This window comes from Talpa europaea (assembly GCF_964194135.1).
Source record: "Talpa europaea genome assembly, chromosome: 8".
NCBI lineage: Eukaryota > Metazoa > Chordata > Mammalia > Eulipotyphla > Talpidae > Talpa > Talpa europaea.
The window spans coordinates 25,145,514-25,167,646 of NC_140075.1; the positions used below are offsets into that span (position 1 = coordinate 25,145,514).

The following is a 22,133-nucleotide window of genomic DNA, read 5'->3' on the forward strand; positions in this document are numbered from 1 at the left end:
AAAGAAGTCGAGCCATCCACCACCCTTTGGAGGAGCGCACTCCCTGGCAAGCATGCCTGTGTCTGCGCAGAGCCTTTCTTATGCTTGGCTGATCTTTCCAGAACAATCATAAAGTGACAAGGCATCCAACCACCTGTCAGAAGTTAGCTCAGCGTGCAACTCTGACCAGCCAACTAGATCCAGGTTTGCATTATGCAGAATCACAACCTGGCTGAACCTTCAAAAGGGAGGTTTTAAAATCACGGCTCTCTCTCTGTGCATCTAATGGCAAAGCTGCACCAATTGCAGTTCATCAACTACCACAGAATGCACTCATAAGTGAGTGAGGAAGGAGAGGAGAAAGCTAAGAGACTGGAGAGAGGAGCTAGAAAAAAGGATGAAGAAGGTATGAGAACTGCATAATGCAAATAACTGCAAGATGATGCCATGTCCACATCATACCTTCTTTACATCTCTGAAAGAAATCACTTTCTTTTTTTTTTTTTAAGATTTATTTATTTATTAATACAAGCACTGGGTACAGTCAGAAGCGCGGGAGGGTGAGAGAATTCACCAGAGCCAGAGCAGGGAGCAGAACAGGCAGACTGGTAAAATACACTGCTGAGGGGAGCAGCGGGCACAGCAGGAGAGGTCTGCGTGCCATGTGGGACCCTCGCCGGTGGCGGGGGATTGAACTGGCGCTGCAGAAGCTGCGGGCAGCTTCGCAGCCCAGTGCTCAACTGCTGCACCACCAAGGGAGGCCGAGAAATCACTTTCCTGATTTCAACAAATGATGAACTGAAACTCAAACCTTTATGTCATCCTCTGGCTTACAGGCACAGAACATACAACATAAGGGTATTAAAAACAATTTAGAAAGTATTAAGCAACAAAAACACTTTCCATTAGCCTCTCACCATCATCATTCCTGTGACCTTTTTATTTCCTAGGGCTTTCCACTTTCCTTTAAAGTCTTTCTCAGTCGATGTTTGCCCAAGGTACACATAACTCACTGAAATCATTTCTAAAGACACGAGAAGAAAGTGTTTATTTTATTTTATTAAATAATAACATTTCTGGGCCTCCCTGGTGGTGCAGGCAGTTGAGCGCAGTGCTCTGAAGCTGTCTGCAGCCTCTGCAGGGCCGGTTGGATTCCAGCTGGCCTGGGAGATACCCACATGGCGTGGCAGACCTCTTCTGCCTCACCTGCTGCTCCCCTCAGCAATGTATTTCAGTCAGTCTGCCTGTTCTGTTCCCCACTCTGTCTCTGGTGAATCCTGTCACCCTCCCCCACATCTGTCCTGTACCCTGGTTCTTGTATGCATGAACAAATCTTTAAAAAAATAAAATTTCCAATTTTAATTTGTTCTAGTCTACTTTTTTTTCCCCCCAGTTCTAGTTCGACCTGGAGGTATCAGACCTTTTACTTTTAGAGCAGGGTCCAAGTCTACTTCTTTCTTCACATCTTACCTTTGATGCCCGGAAAGAGAAGGCTGTGGATTTGGTGTCTGATTTTCCCCGGTCCTGCAGTATAAGCCCTTGATCCTCTGTCAAGGCGAGGTAGTGGCCTGTGGTGAGGTGCCGGAGTCGGAAGGCCTGGCCCCATCTGATGTTACTGCCACTCCAGCTGGGAAGATGAAACATACAAGGAATTATATTTACACAGAAGCAAGTCTTCTAAATATCAATTTTGTGCTTTTTCACACATGCTAGCAGACTTATAACCCTTCTGGGGTTCATCCCATGATAGACGAAGCATCAATGTTCTGGCTTGCTTGAGGGTTTTGTATCTTCCTACACCTTGGAAAGGGTGCTCTTCTGATCTAAGACACCAATCGCAACATGGTTCTGGAGCCAATGGCCTAATGTAACTGGAAGCCTCAGCCTTCTAATTTTTCCTTCACTCCATGGAAGCCTCTTGAAGCAAAAAAAACAAACAAACAAACAAACAAAAAAAAACAAAAACACAAAAGGAATGGGAAGCTTGCCTAGTAAGGGAAGTTCATTTCTGGCAAATTGAAGCCTTTCGACATGGACTATCTGAATCTAAACATTTTATTGCCACAAAGAATCTCATTTTCAAGAGAAATAAAAATATTTTTGCAGTTTACAACTGCTATGGAGAGCAGATAATAAGCAAGCCTAATAAATAAGTACTGTGGTATATTAAAAGGTGATAAATTCTATGGAAAAAATAAATCAGAATAAGATGACTGAAATAAAGGGGAATTTATATTGAATGGCAAACTTTTTATGGTCTTGCATCAAAGGCTGGCATTCAATAAAAATTATGGTGTTATGGGAGCTTTTTGCCAATAAATACCTGTAAGTCATTTTTCTTTTAAATTAGAAGAAAATGTTTAAGAGAAGCATGTATCCAACTTTAAAATGACTCTCTCCTTTAATGTCCAGAGAATACAAGTAACATTCATAAAAGACAAATTCTTCAGGCTCAGGTCTCTGGGGGAAATAAACAACCAAAACCACAACAGTATGTACCTACCTGCTTTGACTTTTTTTCAAAAAATCCATTGAGCTGCGATCCAGCCTAGCCTACTATAATCATTTTAATAGGGCTTGAAAGAGAATACAAATTCCTCGAGCCAGTCCCCAAGTTCCTGATTGAAAGATACTGGTACTGGCTTTAAGGAGCAGATGTTTTAAGAGTTTCTCAGTAAGTTTGACTATGCCTCTGTGTATGGGTGGGGTGGGGTGGGGTGGGGGAGTTCTAATATTTCCTTCTGCTAATTGCTTATGGCCCTTGGGGCACACACCCCTCATTAGAGACGTACTCAAAACAGGTTCCCTGGGAAAGAAAGAGCAGAAGGCAGAGAAGAAAACCAAAGGTGGCAAGGCATGACCCCCTCTTCCCTATCCCAAGCAGCCTGGCTCTAGCCTTACCTGTAAATCCTTCCAACAAAATAAAAACCCAGAGTTCAACTGGTTCTACTTTCCAGAGACTGCCATTTAGAGACCCTGCATCTTATCCAAGCACCTGGCTCCCCAGTCTCAGGCTCTGGTCCCTTCCTTCAGTTGTAATACTGTTTCTGAGACATTCTGGTGCACACTGCCTCTGCACAGCTACACTTTCAGGGATGTTTTTGTCTCTCCCATCTCATGCCATCACAGCGAACACACTGGCATTTAAAGTTAATTTTCCACTGGAGCCAAAAAGACCACTGAGAGAAGGGAGACTTTTCCTGGATTCCTAGGAATATGCCTAAGGAAACAAATGGAAAAGCTCTGAGGGCTTTCGGTCACATCTGTGCTTGCCTTTTAAAACTTAGCCACTGCAAGGACAGCAGAGCCTAGGGCTGGGTTCAGTCTCACCAAAGAAGTCTTGGAAATTGCGAGTATGTCTTGTTCTTTTTTTTAATTATTGATATGCTTTTATTCACATTTTTTATTCACAAAAAATCAGAAGTGTATTAAATTTACATATTGATTTAGGAAGGATTGGCTTTTTTCCCAATTTCTAAATATATTTATGTATTTCACATCATTATTCATTTTGGAGGGAAAGGGATTAAAATAGGGGCGGGAAGAGCACAAGAGACTATGTATTATTATTCTTTAAAAACAGTCTGGGGCCAAGGAACTTTTGAGCTTTTGCCAGATGATGTGTAACAAATGAAATATTTAAGAGAATGGAGTGTACTGAAAAAGAAAATCATCTTGACAAGAGCACCATCCGACCCTCCATTACCTTATCCGAAGGGGTTCCACTCTCCACAGAGATCTGGCTCGTGTCCCAGCTCCCCCAGCTTCATAGAATATCCTCCTGCGAGCAGAGTTGGAGATTAGTGCCTCTGTCTGTGACACCGATCAGCACTGGGAAGGGAACAGCTCCCTGCAGAGGCTGCTCAGACCCTGCTGCTTTTCCAAGCTCTCATGGAGTCAGCAAAATGAAAGACAAGAGTCAGTGGGAGGCACAATTTCCCAGTCTCTCTCATGAGGGAAGAAGTTACTAAATGGAAGGGAACTAACTGCTCATCACATACAGTTCAAGGACACCCATGGAATATCAGGCGTACAATATAAAGGACTATCTCATTCCCACATCAGGAGTCAAAACAGCCAGTCACATACCACTAGACCAGTGACTGACAGTGCCAATGATTCTAGGTTAACCTCCTTGATGAAGTCTTACATCTTTTAAAAATGTACTAACGGGGTCTCCCAGGTGGCACAAGGGGTTAGGTCTCAAGACTATGAAGCTGGCCGCAGCCACTGCAGCACGAGTTCGATTCCCAGCCAGGGAGCTAATCCACACTGTGCAGCAGACCTCTCCTGTCTCGCCTGCTGCCCCCCTCAGCAGTGTATTTCAGTCAATCCGCCTGTTCTGCTCCCCACTCTGTCTCTGGTGAATCCTCTCACTCCCCAACTCTGACCTACATCTCAGCTCTTGTATGCATAAATAAATAAAAATAAATCTTTAAAAATGTACTAGGTGCTCGCTTCGGCAGCACATATACTAAAAATGTACTAGGGAAACATTTGGGCAGTACCGGAAGTTTGAAACAAAGGAAACAAACAATTGTCCTAGGAAGTTTGAAACAAAGCTCAATTGCAATGTTAATGATTTTATTACTGTAAAATGCCTCCTTTCCTGCATTAAGGATCATCTGTTTAATGCATTTGTATTTTTTGCTATCTATCTATCTATTTATCCATCTATCTATCATCTATCTTACATTTTAAAAGGACAGGTCTATTAGGAAAAGGAGAAAAAGAGAGGAACCTGTATAGTTGCAGGCAGTAGAGCTATTTAATGGTCTTTTAAAGAAAATATTTACTGTGGAATAGTAATATTTACTAAAATACTGTAGATTTATAAAAAGCAGTTGCAAAGAGAGTAAGAGAGCACCCATACAGTCTCACTCAGTTTCCCCCAGTGTTATCTAACTAGTACAATTGTCAAAACTTGGGAACCAACAGTGGTATGTCATTACTCGCTGAAATTAACACTTTATTTGAATCTCATCATTTTTTCCATTATTTTTTCTCCCCATTCCAGGATCCAGTGCAGGAAACCACATTCCATTGAGTTGTCACATCTCCCCCTGCTACCATTTCTCCATCTTTTTGTTTTTCATGATTCTAACCATTTTGAAGAGTCCTGGCCAGTGGTTCTGTGAAACATTGCTCAATTTGTGTTTGATGTTTACCTGATGATCAGCAAAATCTGTTTTTTAATCTGTACACAAGGGTCCAATGTACCGGTGTCACAGAGTATGAAGAATTAAATGAGCCATCCTGTTTTGGTTTTTTTTTTTTTTTTAAATTTTCTAGAGGCATGTCTTATTTATTTATTATTTGTTTGTTTGTTTATACAAGCACTGGGTACAGTCAGAAGCGCGGGAGGGTGAGAGAATTCACCAGAGCCAGAGCGGGGAGCAGAGCAGGCAGAAGGACCGAAGTACACTGCTGAGGGGAGCAGCGGGCGGCAGGAGAGGTCTGCGCGCCATGTGGGACCCTCCTCTGGTGGCCGGGGAGCAGCCGGGGATCGAACCGGCTGCAGAGGCTGCAGGCAGCTTCGCAACCCAGCGCTCAACCACTGCGCCACTGGGGAGGCCCGAGCCATCCTGTTTTTAAAAGTACATTTCATCAATAGTGGTCCCTGGGTTACTCGGTATACTGAATCCAGACACTTTGAGAATCTTGTCACTGTAGATCAAGACTTATCATTTAACTGCACTGAAATTCAGTAATTTAAAACCTACCTCCACCATAGAGGATTCATATATGTCACAACTAAATCACTAAAATTCCAGAAGGATCTTGATCTAGCTTTTGAGACAAGAGATGTGAAAACGAAGTGTTTTGTTATTTTTTCCCCTTGTATAATAAGTATACAAATAAACTAAGTTGGTTGAAAGTGCAGGCTTGGAGTCAGGCAGACCCAAGTGTGAACCTGTAAGCTATGTCCTTAGTCAAGTCCCTTCAACTCTAAGCCTTCTCATTGATAAAAAGAGCCTAAGATGGGTACTTAAATCACAGAATCATTTTGAGGATTTAATGTGTTTTATTGTAATCAGTGTGCACAAAGATGTTTACAGGCATATAAAATCTGTGATTGTGGACTTAATCCATATTTTGTTTATAGATGTTTATAAATATGCATAAAATACATGAAATGGCAGAGAAATGCAATGAAACATTATGTTGACAGTACCTCTGGGTGGTGGGATTACTGAGGCATTCTCAATGCCTTTTTCAAATGCTCAAGTTGTCAGGAAGTATGTAGTAATAACTGGCAAAGGCATCTAAGTGACTTTAGAGCTGCAACACCCCAGGTGTCTCTGAATCTGAAGTGGTAATGATACCACACCGATGTTATGGCCATGCTGTGTTTTCCACTGATGCTTCTCCCTCTTCAGTGAGGGCAATTAGGTTCTCTCGGAGAGGGTGAGGCATCTTACCCTGGGTCACAGGGAAAGGAGTGAAGGAAATAAGACTAGAGAACGAAGACTTTCTCCTTCTGACATCTATAGAATTCTGAAGGTTAGCCCTTCCCACCTAGGAAATACAGGCAGCTTGCTCAGTTTAATCTCACAAGGGTACAGAGGTTGAAATAACCTGTTCCTTTTCTTTACAACAATTACCCAAGGAGAGGAGTAGAGTGGGTGGTAAGCTGAGGTACTTTGAAAGCTTGGCTGACAGCTTAGCCTTGACTTCAATAGGTTAAGTGACTTCCCCCGGGGTGCTTGACAAGCCAGAGGCAGAGCCAGGGATCAAAGCTCATACTGCCAGACTGTTGATTTGGGGCTTGCATCCTGGGGTAGTTGGCCTCTCCACACTGCCTTGCTCTCAGGATTTACAGAGAATAGAAATGATTTCCTCTGGAAAGTCAGCCCCATTACAGTGGAGTCACTTGCATGCTTTAGGGACTGCTACACTCTTTTTAGTGTGTTTTGTATTTCCTATTCATTTGTACTGGATTTCCAGAATTCAAGATTCCTGGCCATCCTGGCTAGTTCTGAGGATTTACCTGGTGATACAAGATAATGTTAAGTTTTATCACTCATCTCACCCAGACATCAAATAATGCCATGGCACATGCTTGGATTGAGAGACCAGTTAATACAAAAAAACAGGTTCCAGTAAACTGAGTACCTGCTTACTCACCCCAGTCTTAATCCTTCTGTGCTTCTACAATGGCAAAAAATAAGCCACCTAAGTTTTAACTGTGATTTTTTAAAAATCCAAAATGCAAGTCATGTCCCCAAGAATTCTCAGCCGTGGAAAGATCACCTTCATGCTTATTTCCATGCCATCATGCATTCCTGTTCCAGAGTGCCCACAGGGGGCTTCCTCTCCATCCATTCACTCTCCTAGCACCTCCTTTCAAAGACAAGTTCAGCCTTACCTTTTGGTCAAGACTGAAATGCCCATCAAATGACAAACTACAGCAAGCAGAATTTTTCTGCCCAGGCCGCATGCAATTTGGTTTTAAACCCAAAGGCAGATGAGTGTGTCTGTGTGGTGGTAGGGGTAGCTGGTGCCAAAGAGCCATGGATGAGGTTAGTATTTCACTTTTTCCAATTCCTATCCTCAAGTGAAGAACAGGAGAGGGGAGACAGAACCAGTGAGCTCTGATGCGTTTTATCTCAAATGTAAGTAACTCTGCAAAATTCACAAAACTTCAGGTCTTTCCCTCTTGCAAATTTTCCCCTTATTGCAGCAGAATAGGATGTTGAAGAGAGTGTGTGTGAGCTATTGCATACTTTTTCACTGTATAAAAGAAAAGAAACTCACAACTGAATAGGTTCACACATTATATAGGGGAGAGAATCCTCGATTCGAAGGGAAATCAGCTTAGCCTCCCTTTCTTACTGAGACACAGCTGGCAGCCATTGGGCCAGTGTGAGGGAGGCAGTGACTGAATCAGACACTTGCCATTGGTCTGTTGTGTGTGTCCTGGACACTGCTATGGGGCACATCTGGTTCCTATGAAGGGCTATTTAGAGGCGAGAGTAAGGAGGAAGAGATTCAGAACAATGAGAACACTTATCATCAGTGGACGGTTTCTAAGCTGTGTAGTAGTATCTTCAAGCTCATGGCTCCTGAGAGTCCTTTAGTTCCCAAATAAGGGACAAGCCGGGGAAGGAAAGCTGGCAGTACTGGTGTCGAGGCTCCCGTCTGAAATCAGCCTGCATGGGACCTTTGGCAGGAGATGGATCTACATGATTTCTAAGTTGGATGGATGTGACTCCCACATTTCAAATGAAGTAAGAGAAATACAGTTAACAAAGTTCTTAGAGGCATGGTATAAAAACAAATATATTACCACCAGTGGATCAAACTCAAAGCTGTCTAATTTGGATGTGTGAATTGATTTTTTATAAATATATATCAGATTTCTATCATTAAGGGCATCAACGTGTGTATGCTCTATTTTGATCATAAAAGGAATTCTAAAGCTTCTTCAGTGGGTAATCAAGACGCGGATTAGTGTCTTCCATTCCCTGGTTTTGAATTCTTGAAAAACTTTCATTCAGGATCAATTAGAAGGTCAAGGAGGGCCTCCCCGGTGGCGCAGTGGTTGAGCGCTGGGTTGCGAAGCTGCCCGCAGCCTCTGCAGCGCTGGTTCGATTCCCGGCTGCTCCCCGGCCACCAGAGGAGGGTCCCACATGGCGCGCAGACCTCTCCTGCCGCCCGCTGCTCCCCTCAGCAGTGTACTTCGGTCCTTCTGCCTGCTCTGCTCCCCGCTCTGGCTCTGGTGAATTCTCTCACCCTCCCGCACTTCTGACTGTACCCAGTGCATGTATAAACGAAAAACAAACAAACAATAAATAAAAAAAAACATGCCTCTATAAAAAAAGAAAAAAAAATTAGAAGGTCAAGGAAAGCATCGCCTTCAGCAGCACCCTCTAAATATTGTCCTTGGCACCAGTCTGTGCTCAGTCCAGCTCCTGTTGGATATTGACACTTGACTTCTCCAGTCCATTTGGTAATAAGTAAAAACAACAAAATACTACCAAATTTCACCTAGAGTACTCAACATAAAATCGGGATGATCTGCCTTTGAAGAGAATGGTGAATAGTTTGTGTATGTGCAGTCTCCCTGGAAGTGTTAAACTCATTTGCACCACCAAAATGGCTGCTTCAATCTACAATAAATGTGACCAAAAACTCCTTAGACACAAGAGCAACCAGAGAAAGTGAAGGGGTTGGGAAGCAATATAGTACTGCTTGCCTAAGTAGTAGCGTCTATAAATAGCTATTCTTGGGAGCAAACTCCAGGGTGTGGCCATTCCTGTTTTACAAATGGTACCCTATGACCGGATGGAGGCTTGTCAACTGAACAGCATGTAAGAGAATTCATCTGTGGCCATACCCAAAGGCAGACCCTTTGGTCTGAGACACCTGTGATTGGAGAATTCTCTAGGAGAAGGATAAAGCTACAGGCTTACCTGTGCTGGGAATCATTCTGGTCTGTAGTCAGTATAGTCAAACACTCATCATGACCATGGAAAAGACGTACCACGTGCCCACCAAGTAGGTATCCTAGGAGAAAATACCATCCTACCGTGAAGGGACGGAAAGCTTAATACAGAGTATAATGTTTACAAAGAGGAAATTCATGTAAGTCTCAATCAATTGTGGCAAACACCAAGACAGAAACATTTGGGCAATTAAAGATTTCACAAATCCAGACCCAGGCACAAAAAAAGTCAAAACAGTCTGAAATTGAAAATTAAATAGGGGCTTCGGAGATGAGTGAATCCAAGAGCAAAAAGAAAGGTGAAAACTATGTCAATTCATATCATTAAAAACTAAAAGGGAAATTAAGTTGCTAACATTAGGATGATGAGGATTTTCCAATCGCTAAGCGTATAAACATATCCAAGACCAAAATCCTGGATAAGCACTTACACTCTTGATGTGTATACTTTGTAGCAAAATACAACTCAAATTACACTCATGGGAAAGCAAGCAGGTGCTGGAAAGGGGATGATATACTGTTACTAAGGTCTGTTTTAGGAGAAGCTAGCTTGCAGGTGCTTTTAGCAAATTTGGATCAAGCTTGGATGCTCTGACTACAGCACAAGGGGAGGGCAGAATCCAGTACTCCTTAGAGAATAGGGATGGATGCCGCTATGAACAAGCACTCAGCTTTCAGGATGAGTAAGAACTTACAATGGAATTCTGTTGAAAAGGAATTTTAACAGACTTGGAGTTTAGAGGTCAATAGGAAACAACTTCAAGGACACAATGACCAATTAGTTTTCAAATTAATTCTGACCTTGATTCAAAGAACCATGTAGCTGAAGAGGGGCCCCAATCTGAGCTTTACTAGACATAAAGAAATGGAATTGGTTATCCCTTTGAATTAAAAAATTCTCTAGGCTACTCTGTTCTCTGGAGACATGGAGACTTAAGGTGCTCCATGTCTGTATCAAGGTTTAAAAAAAAAAAATCACATAACTAGATCACCTTAGGGACTGTCAAAAGATTTTGGTGTTGGATTAAAACAGTAAGTTGTGCAAAAGGACAAAAGGCTATTATCAGAGCATCTTGTACAGCAACAGTGTGATTCTCTTTTTTTTTTCCATCCAGTCAAGTTTTTCTTAAACGTCCTTCAAGTAATCGAAAGACTTTATCCAATTTTTCTCTGTTTTACTGTATTAATATTGCCAGTTCTTTGCTTTTTGCTTTAAAGCAATTCATGATATACTGTAGGGGAATTCCAAACAGCCCATTTATTTAGAAAATTAAAACCTCCCAGGACCATGTTCTTGATTAAACTCTCAATCATCTCATGAGCGTGAGGCCATGCCCCATTCGGAGTCCATCATTTACAGTCCTCAGTTTCCTCCAAATCAATATTCTGCTCATACAGAGAAAACCACCAAGTGCTGGAGCATCACAACTTCTCTTAATTGAAATCCATCAGGGCAATCGTCAGGCGAGCAGGGTCAGGAAGGGGGTCACTTATACTCTCCCAGGGGCTGAAGTGGGTTTCTCACCAGTGACCGCTGAAACGGTACTTTGTACAAGGCCAGGGAACTCAAGTGATGAGTTTTCTGCTGTATGATGAGAACACTCAACATTTCTATAAGGACCATTTTGATGTGATTTGCAAACACTCCTTAATGAGCCTCCATAAGCTCACTGTTGGGACTGGAAAATAATTTTATTTTTAGGGTGAACATGAACAATTTAACACTGAAAAGACTCAGTCAAAACTTACTTGAGGGAGATTTATACCCTCAGTTTCTTTATTCCTGATAAAAAGGGAATAATTGAGAATAGACTCAGGGTGATGCATTAATTTCACATAAAAGAAGAGAGCCCCACATATCCTGCTTTCTAAAAAAGCCTTCTACAAGTTGTTGAAAGAGTGGGAAATCTGATTTTTCTGTTTAGCTAGGATGTCTGCTGAAGTGGGTTATCAAACTTTCAGTTTTCCCTACACTTTTACATATTCTGTCATAAAATATGATATCCACAGTTTGAAACGACTAGGTCCAGCATTAAAAATAAGGCAAAAGCCTGTGACATGAGTATTTTAAAAAATTCTGATCTTGCTATCGAGTGCTAGACCAGAATGTGATAACCCCTAGGTCACTGATGTTTGATTGTTCTGTTCAGTGGTAATATTTCCTGTGAGTTAGGGAAGGTCAGTATATTTATTATATAACTTACAAGGTACACTGACTTTGCTTGCCTCCAAGAAATAGGATATGTTGAACAAAGTTTGATGATCTTACATCAAAGAAAAATATACAGAGAAAATTTCATTTTTTACTTTTAAATGACCTTCCATAAATATAAGTAAAAATGAACAGCCAAATGTATTTTTAACATAGAGGAAGTTCTTCCACCAGTACAGAGATGCACTAAGGAGAAACATGAACAATAGCACCTTCTTGGCAACTGACCTCTTCCAAATCTTCAGTTTTGAAGATGCTGAGGCCTGAACACTTTTAACTCACAATCATAAATAAAAAGGCAAAGTCAGTGGGAGAGAGCAGGCACACATCCAATTGCTGAATGCAGGTAATGTAAAATAGGGGATGCTGAAGAATTAAAAAATGTCAAGAATGTTCATTTAATCAGAAGCCAGGACAGAAAATAACCCATACCAACATCAGAGAAAGAAATTCAAGTGAGTGAAATCTGTGTTGTGCCAAGACGTTTGTTTGGGTGGAACTGGCAAGTAGCAGAAAATGTCAACATCTACAGTGTAAGACAGACTAGCAGGCGGAGGGCTGAAAGCAGATATGAAAAAACACACCTTCTTCGATGCTACTTCCTGAGCACGTGGGATGGACATTCCAGAGTGTCTGCATAAAGGAGGCATCCACTTGTATGTTACCATTTGATATAGAGAGATGCTGCAGCAGAAACAGAAATGAGACTTGCTTTAAATCACCCAGCCAGTCCTGACAGAAGCAGCTCACCTACAATTTCAAGGATTGAATTTAACAGTCTTACTGTCATCTGACTTTCTGCATAGCCTGTGGGAGATTTCTCCACCCAAACTAGAAGCAGCGTCAAAGTGGGACACTTTATTCAGGGAAGAGGAGGCATTCAGCTACAGAGGTGGCAGACATGTGTTGACTTCATCCCCTCAGCTGGATCCCTGATTCGACAGGAAGTCATAAATGTCTATTCTTGGTAGGAGAAGGGAACTCACAAATGGGAAAAATTACTCCAGCATTTAGTCCAGGCAAAGAAAATCTGCCAACAGGATAGGTGCTGAGAAGCTTAAAAATTTATCTCTGATATTTCTCTGACCTGACCCCTCCCCAAGGGCTTGATGCTCAATGCAGCTTGCCTTGTGTATACTCCCAGCTGCAAAATCTTACTTGCATCTACCAACTACTGTGACAAATGAAACACTGAAACATTTTAAATTGCTTCTCTGTCCACCATAAGCTTGTTTTGCTATATCCCATTCTGTCTTGCTTATTCATCACAGGACAAGAGCTAAACAATGTGATAAATTCATAGTAATGGTGACTAATGGGCAAATAGCTCTCTTAGGAAGTGTGTGGGGCATGTTAGCAGAGTTTTCTGGACATAGTGCCTGAATCTGAAAGGATAACTGACAGTTAAATTCCAGATCCCAGGAGACTATGGCAAGGGAAAGAATTTCACCACTTCCCAGGTATACCGTGTTAAGGCGTAACATCCTACTCAACCTGCTGTGGCTCAGTACTCTTTGGTCATCTCTTCCTAAAGAAAAACATTCTGGAAATGAAAAACATCTGTATAAGTGATACTTACAAGGTATCTTTCAGAGGACACACTGACAAGGATGAGGTCATCACCAATTCGAACTTTCTCTCCCTCGGACCTCTGTTTCGAAGCTGGATGTATGGTCCACCAACAGGCTTCTCCTGCATAAAGGCTCCATGAGTTAGTGACTGCTTCAGAGAAGCCAATGTTCCTAATTCTGTTGCTCATTATTCTTTCTCCCGATGATAATCCTCCCGCCACAGTCACACATCTGCTTTTGACTTTGCCTCTCATTTTCATTTTCTCTAGAGATTGAACACATTCAGTAGAGTCATAGAGGCCAAAAGCTATAGAGGGCTTTGAGTTTTTAAAATACATATAGAAAAAATGCTTCCTTTATTAGTCTACTGACTGCTTACACTTTTATCTTTGCTTCTTCCTATCCCCCATGAAATTTATTAAAACATCAGCAATTCTGCTAAACAACCTGAGGTTTTTAAAAAGGCTTAACTCTACAAGGACTAAGACAGAATCTAATGAATTGATAGCAAAGAAGAAAAATTGACATTTTGGTAAAAAGAAAGTAGATACACACTTTTTATCCATCAGCAAGCTAAAAACACAAGCCTTTGGATAAGACAATAGAGGAGAATTCATTCATAAGAAATAAGTCCATTCCTGCTGCAGATTCCCCAGGAACTGTGGAATAGGAGGCAAGAGTTACTTGTAAACCCCAGCAGAAGATGGGATTGAAAACAGGCATAGTAAGTACAAGTCTTGAAGAACATTTAACCCTCTGTAGTTTTATCTCTATCCTGCCCAGCCAGAAGACTCTTGCTTCTCTATCCTATAGAAGATGAGAAATTTGATCGTTGGAATAGTAAACTATCATAAAGTCTGGTTTTGGAGAAACCAGGCACTGTCAAGTAAGGAAATAGAGTATTGTCGAAGGTAGAAATATTTAAAATTTCTTGCCCAGATCTTTTTTTTCTTTGCCCCACCCCTAATTTGAGGATTACTTTTTAGGAAAGTCATACTACATAGATCAAAGATACTGCTGCTGTTTGGGCATCTCTCATGAAATGCCTAGATCTTTGCCAGATTACCCCAAAAGAGAGGTTTAACAAATGATAAACCTTTGAGCTTCCAGTCAGCTTTTACTGCCTTGATCTAAAAGTGAATGGGACAGTACTGTAAATCAGTGTTACTTCAATAAAAAAGGTGAATAGAAAATAGGGATCATGTTACATCTGAGGAATGGCTTTAACATGAATAACAGAACCAAAAAAAAGTGGGGAAAGGAACTTGGAAAAAGATTATAAAGAACCACAGGAATGGACTCTGGTGGAGGGCTGCTGGTGCACTGATGGTGTGTGTGGTGTGGTAACAAACATCTGAAGATGTGTGAACCTCTGAATTGTTGTGAACCAATGTTACCACAATAAAAAAAAATACAATATAATAAAACACTAAAAAATATCTCAAAACTAATAATCTCCAAGAGATAAGAAAATGTTACATTCATCAAGGAAGCCTTCAGAGAAAAAGAAAACTCTTTGGTCCTGAAAAAGAGAAAGAAACAACAGGGTTGTAGGATAAAGCTGAAAAATATTCCCATAGGAAGAACAACAATGAAAAAAAAAATGATTAGGAATGTGAGTGAAAAGAAAATTAGAAAACCGGTTTGAAGGCTATCCAGAAAGCAAGAACAGAGAAAGCACGGGAAGGAAATTAACAGAAAAAATAGTACACATTTCCCAAAGCTGAAAGAAGCATTTCCAGATAGGGACATCATATAGCGGCCCCAGCACAGTGGAGAAGAGAGACCTACACTGTGGCCCGACCGTGTGAGACTCAGAACAGAAAGAATCCATGCCAAGACATCACGCTGGAGTCAGACATCAGGGCAAGAGAAGACATAAATAGCTCTTAGAAAATATAAACAGGTCACACACACAGACTCAGGAATTAGAATGCAAACTTCTCCATAGCCAGAGCATAAACTACAAGAAAACGGAAGTCATCAGGATGCTGAGGGGAAAAAAAAAAAATCTTTCCAATGTAGAATACTCTGAATTACTTATGATAATGGAACTATGAAACGTTCAGCTGACAATTTGCCCCTGGGTATCTTTTTTGTAAAAACCACAGGACAGTGGGTTTCACCAAGTGAGGCGTTCAACTGAGAAGGGAGAAAATCATGAAAGGAATCCAGGAAGCATGAGATGTAGGCGAAAGGCAAAGGGAATTTCCTGGATGAGGACAGATGTCCCTAAGAAGGTAGACCCTATAGAAGGGTATCTGATTGAATCTAATCAGGAGGATTTTGGTTTTATGGGACAGTTTAAATGACCGAGTTGCAGAAAATATAGCAAACAAAGAAATCAGTTGTTAACTATGGAAAACTCAAAAGTAATTACAATGAAGTAAACTGATCACAGTATATCATTGGTATTATTTGCAAATAACAGTCATAGTTATACTAATGTTAGTAATACTACTTAGGTACTTACACAAAAATTAGATGTATATATATTGGGAGGGTAGAAAGAAAAGACAAGGAAGAGTGAGCATAAGAGTTATTTTTTTTATTATTCATTGAGGACATCAGTAGATAATTCTTAATATGGAAAGAATAAATAGCAGTATACCGCTGCTGAATAACACTAGAGGACCTGAAAATAGGTGCCCCAGAGAGGCAGAAATCTAGAACAGGAACAGGTCAGACAGGAGGCTGGTGATTTTAATACATGTAGGAGTGCTTACAGGTTTTACTTTGATTCAATAAATTTGACTGTTTGATTAAATTTAAAATTATACGACAAAAGAGATGGACTTCTACATTTGTAGGGGAAAATGGCATGCAGTCATTGTGTTCTCTGGACCTCCAAGCGCATGGGGGGTGAAGAGGGTCCCAACACGGTGTGCAGGTACATACTTGTGCTTTCACCTCTTTTAGGAACAGGTCAGTGGCCTGTTCCCCAAATGAAAAGGATATAGGCCAGCCAGTGCTTTTAGTGGTGCTTTTAGTAGTCTATTTTTTCCCTTCTACTCTAATTCTAAAATGACGTGAAATGCTACAACAAAACAGAAAAAAACCTTTAAAAGAAGAACACAGTAACCCAAATCAAGGGCAAAATGAGCAACAATTTTATTAAGTAAATCAAGCCATTTAGTAACCATTGTATAGGGGTAAAAAGTTTCAGGACTATACAAAAACTGTTTGCAAACTTCACTTTCTTCTAAAGTCAGCTCAACTATTGAGCATTTTATTCTTTCAACTCGAAGACATTTCTGAGTCAAAAGCGCATTCATAAGATGATCTAAGTAAGAATGTTACTCTGGTGGATTCTCAGTCTCCTGAAGTCAGAAGGCCCACCCCAGGCAGAACTGAAACTTATCTCTCTGTGCATGCCCTTTCTCCCTCCCAAATATCAAGTTAGCCTTTTTCAAAGGGAACCTGAAATGGATTGGAGAGGAAGCAGGTACAATAAAAGACTTTAGATTCTGGGTTTTCATGAACAACTGGTTAACCCTCTTCCACCAATCATCTTCCAAAACCACCTTCTAAGAGTTAACTTGGTTTCATTCATATGTTTCCCTGGTCTGTCAGAAAAATTCACATGAAATCTCATTTTAGGAACAAGCAAATAAGTGCTGGGGAAAGTAATAGGCTCTGTTGTTATTTTCCCCCTATTTCATTGGGTGCTCTAATAATGAAATAAAATAATTTCCCAAATATATGACCAGAAAGTGGTATTTCTCAATTTCCTCCCAACTCTCAAAAAGTCTAAAGTCATTTTACTGATATAAATAGAATGACCATATATGACTTTTCCGATTTCATGCTCCAAGACTGACAGCTGGTTTATATTTAGAGGCCAACTTACATTCACAGAGTGTGGCACTTCACTCATTTTGTAATTTCAGCAAAGGTTGGCAACACCTTAGAGGAAATTATATTTTAAGAATAACACTTTGGCTGAAAACAAAGCAACCTCAAATCAAATTCGGATATAATCTTATTTTAGGGAAAAAACATAATGGATAAAGGTAGGCCCACTCTTCTGCTTTGTACAAAAATGAGAAGAGAAGGGGAGAAAGTGGTTTCCCTCAGGCATTCTTAGGACACTACTGTGCATGATGCGGCAACAGCAGGTACACATCGTTCAAACTCTGGATTTTCCCCCTCTAGATCACCTGTAAAATCAGGCCATATGAATTGTTTCCTCATGAACTCAGTTGTAGAGTAACAACATGGGCTCTGTCCTTCTTTGTATACCCAACAATGGAATGCCCCGACCCCTATTTGGGGGGAAATGTTATGATATTAAAAAGTATCCAGGTTAGACTTCCTGCAGTGTGGCCTAAGCCATTTTTACTTCCCTGGCCTCTCTTTGCTCCTACCCATTTTCTAAGACTGAGAATTCGGTTTAGACCAGGTTTGAGTCAATATCCTTGAGTTGACCTGAATCAGTTTCTATTTGTAACCAAGCATCCTGATTGGTACATAGCTCAACCTCTAATTGGAACAGAAATTCCATATGTAATGCCCTTGATGGTTGGAAAGATTGCCTGTGATTATTTCCAGTCCTATATCCCAAGGCTCCTCCGCTGGATCACTGCAGATATTACAAAGTGCTTTCTTTTACTGAGGTGAAAGGTGCTTCCTTTCAACTTCATCCACTGTTCCATTGGTCTTTGCATTAACCCACAGCAAGTGGGCCCCTTCTTTGATGCTGTAACTATAAATATTTGCAGAGAATGATCTTAGTGCTTGGTTGTTCTTTTCTGGTTTCCAGGGAGAGCCTGCATCATCCTGGTTGCCTGAAGTAAGAAAGCTCACCCCGGGCAATACTGAAATTTATCTGAGCTGTATATGTGTTCTCCTTCCTCCCAAATACCAAGCTACCCTTCTTTAAAGAGAAACAAAATGGATTGGGGATGAAGGGAATACAATACAGACTTTAGACTCTAGGTTTTCGTGGGACTCATGGTTTTCTTAAGATCTACCTCTTGACTGTCAATACTTTTGACTGAACTGAAAAAATAAAGTCAGTATTTCCCAAAGCACAGGACATACAGCACAGGTGGAGGTGGACAACTGAATGACTTGAGTCATAGAGTGAAAAATTTTGTATTTTTTGACTACTCTTTTAAGACTTATTTCCTCAGGGTAAGTTAAGTGTGGAGCTTGTGTATCATTAATGCCTTTCTAATATTTACCAACATGTCATTATTTAATGGTGTGGTTTTCTATTCATTATATTAACCTTTAGGATAAGCAATATGAGTTTTCTACTTAAGGCAATATTTTGGTCTATAACATTGTGAGACAAAATATAAAGTAAATAATAATACAAGCAATACAAATAATACAAGCAATACAAAAGCAAAAACCACCATGGTGGATGTCATTGATTGACACTGCCTTAGAAGAGCTGGTTCACTGAATAATAAAATGAGGCTATTCTTTTGATTTAGATAGTGTATTTCATTATGTAATCTCTTATTCTACTATGTTTCTTTTAGAAGTTATTCATTACCACTGGCTCTACCAGGAATAATTTTTCTTATTTTCAGTACCTAGCCCTAAAAAATTATTTTTCTTTGAGTCGGTGGTTAAAGCATTCTGTTCTCCTTCATTCTTAGTTTCTATAATTACAGCACATACTTTTATTCTCCAACATGGAGGAGAGGGGACACAAATAACATATTCAGGATCCCTTTCAAAAACTGCGGCCCAAACCCCACAAAGCAGGAACTCTGGGAATATTGACTTACCTGTGGCCTGTTCCCGCAGACCTACATCAAAGGCAAGTTTATCTGTCTGGGATCTTGACGTAGTCAGGCACGTGAGATACTGTGAAACAAGAGAAGTTGGTGAAGTCTTGCTCTTCTATCAGATGCCAGCATCTCACTGCCACTGGGATTCAACAGAGTCATTGTGAAAGGGCTAATTTCTCTGTTCACTGCACTGTGTATTACAGAAATAAGTTTGAAAATATTAAAAATACTTTAGTTCAAAGATTCTCTAAGAAAATTTTTATATATAGGGCCTCCCCTGGTGGCGTGGGCAGTTAAGAGCCGCTCTGTGAAGCTGTCTGCAGCCTCTGCAGCGCTGGTTCAATCCCAGCAGGCCAGTGAGGGTCCCACTTGGTGAGGCGGACCTCTCCTGTCTTGCCCACTGCTCCCCTCAGCAGTGTATTTCATTAGTCTGCCTGTTCTGCTCCCTGCTCTGTCTCTGGTGAATCCTCTCACCCTCCTGCACATCTGGCCTGTACCCGATTCTTGTAGGAATAAATGAATCCTAACTGGGATACAGGCTAGATGTGTGGGAGGGTGAGAGGATTCACCAGAGACAGAGCGGGGAACAGAACGGACAAACTGACGAAATACACTGTTGAGGGGAGCAGCGGGCAAGACAGGAAAGGTCTGCCGCGCCATGTGGGACCCTCCCCAACCAGCTGGGATCGAACCGGCACTGCAGAGGCTGCGGAAAGCTTCACAGCGCTGCGCTCAACCACCTGCGCCACCAGGGGAGGCCCAAATTAAATAAATCTTAAAAAAAAAAAAACTATATATAAGGAATATATTATAGATATATTTGTACTATATTTATATTAATTATATATATCTATATAATATAGAGGAATATAAATGAACACCAACAAAAGGATGGTAAAATTGGCTACTTCATTTTATGGAATATTTACTGTTACCATTATGAGCACCATTAAGAGTTACTATCAAGACTGTTTAATAGCATGGACCATACACAAAATCGTTTATTTGTATAATTAACAGGTGTGTAAAATTTAAATGCCTTGTACCAAACTGGATTGGGGGAGACTAAAATGAGCCCCCACCTCTATTTGCTTTTTGTTTATCAAATTTCCCATGACTTTTAAAACTTCTCAATTTGTTTTTTTCCTACTTATAAAAATACATGTGCATGTAAAACAAAAATGATTCTTAAAAGCAATGAAAAAAAATCCATGGGCTGCTCCCTGCTCCCTTTATTGACGGACACAGTGGGGGGCCTGAGAGTTAGATGCCTGTATGCATGCTCTTGGGACTGGGACTGGGTTCTGAGTTATACTTCTACTTCCCTCCATGGGAAAGTGGAGCATCAATGCATTTGCACAAACTCCCATTTCAGAGGCATTAATCTCAGAGCTGGTTCTGAAAGAACTAGCTGGTACAGAGCATTTGTTAATTGTAAGTGGGGTTTCTGGGAGGGCGGGGGGCAGTAATCTGATGATGAATAATGAAAATGTTCCTGTCTCCATCGTGTTTTTATCCCGAGTCTCTTCAAAGTCATGAGAAATGTGAGGCTTGACGTTTTGATTATTCCATTTAGACACAAAAAAGAGACACTACAGAATTGCATTTACACTATGGGTAAGCCCCAAATTATGATAGACAAATGATCAACTATCAGTTTTAGAGACTGCCAGGGGTACAAATTTGCCCCACTCTCTGAATGTCTCCATCTCCTGCTTGGATAACCTTCCATTTGGTCCTTTTTGTTTTGTGTTTTGCCACGAAGGACAACAATAGATGCATGGTTCAGGCTGAAAAGGTCAATTTCTTACCAGTGCTCAGGGAAAAAAAAAAAGCTGCAATAAATAATTTAAGAGATAGCTGCTGCTCCCAGGGCCAGTTTGATAGTTCAAGCTTTGAGATGAACTTTGCAACAAGCTGCAGGTATAAATGTGTGAAAATAGTCTTGAATTAATGTAACAGTTTCCACTAGGGCTAGGGAAAGAAGACAGATCTTCCCAGGTAATACGTACAGATGACACACATAGGAACTGTGAGGGAAAGATATTAGAGTTGTCACGTATTATATTTGTTTGAGATCATGATATTCTCCTTAATACTCTCCGTAAAAGATGTGCAGTCCGTATTTTATAAACTATATGTATTTAAACTGGGACTTTTTTTTTCAAGTTTGAATTATCACCATTTTGGTGAAATCTGGTTCTAGATCCCTGATTAGTCATTGCTTCGTCAGCTTTCTCTGTTTTAATCCTTATCTTCCACCTGCCTCTGGATTAACAGAATACCTTGAAACTCTGGACTGAGGGCAATGCATATCATCCTATTTTCTTTAGCAAGTAAAGGAGGACAAATTTCACAAAAATTCCATTTGATTGATTTCTTATGCTGCTTATCTTTGTATACTGATGAAATCAAGTATTCCCATAGTTCACCTTGTCATTAACTCAGCAAATATTTATTGAACATCCAATATGTCAAGTCACTGCCCTGGTGGAGCTAAATTTAGTTAAAAAAAATAAAAAGACATGATGTTTCCTTTTCCTCATACAATGTAGAGAAGAGTGTCAGGCAATAACAAAAATACGTAATTGCAAATTGAGGTAAATGAAATGAGGACATGCTAAGACAATAATGCTACAATTATTTACTTTTCAAATTACTCTCACTGTTAACCTGATCTAAACACTGGCTGCTTTCCTTAACTCCCTCCCCTGTTCAGCTTCTCCCTCCCCGAATGGTGAAAGTGACACCAGATGTGCTTACCATCCCGCTGAAAGAATGCCGCAGGAGAATCGCGTGGCCATACAGCAGGGTCCTGTGGCCACCCCCTTGTGCTGCCTGGGGAGGACAAAAGGAAAATGTCAGCATGGGCCAGTTGTGGCCTCTCTGCGAGCAAGCAGCCAGGAATTCTGGAAGACAGACTACGAAGAAAAGACCCATTGCGAAGCTCCCAAGGAATTCATTCTAGAAGCAAGTGGCCAGCCGATGACCAGGGGAGAACGGTGAGAGCCATGCAGCATCCTTGGAGGGGGTGTGTAGGACCAAACTTCTTCTCAGAAATGGTCCCTGTATGGGGTCAGCAGAATCCCAGAGCTCTTCTACCAGAGAAGCATGGAAATGAGATAGGTACTGCTTACCTTCCTTTGAAACTTCTCAGAAGCGGTCAGAGTGAGAGA

General features: G+C 40.9%; 1 protein-coding gene across 2 annotated transcripts in view; it reads right to left on the reverse strand.

Moving 5' to 3' along the window:
• The window catches only part of RYR3 (ryanodine receptor 3), a gene marked incomplete at both ends in the record, with an annotated part of 506,236 nt that overhangs the window by 269,450 nt on the left and 214,653 nt on the right, over window positions 1–22,133 (reverse strand). For both annotated transcript variants that reach the window (XM_084241349.1, XM_084241348.1), the window contains 7 exons: window positions 1,450–1,606; window positions 3,686–3,760; window positions 9,396–9,489; window positions 12,224–12,323; window positions 13,219–13,331; window positions 18,955–19,033; window positions 21,721–21,795. In XM_084241349.1, the coding sequence (XP_084097475.1) occupies window positions 1,450–1,606; window positions 3,686–3,760; window positions 9,396–9,489; window positions 12,224–12,323; window positions 13,219–13,331; window positions 18,955–19,033; window positions 21,721–21,795 (693 nt within the window). The remainder of the gene's footprint in view (window positions 1–1,449; window positions 1,607–3,685; window positions 3,761–9,395; window positions 9,490–12,223; window positions 12,324–13,218; window positions 13,332–18,954; window positions 19,034–21,720; window positions 21,796–22,133) is intronic.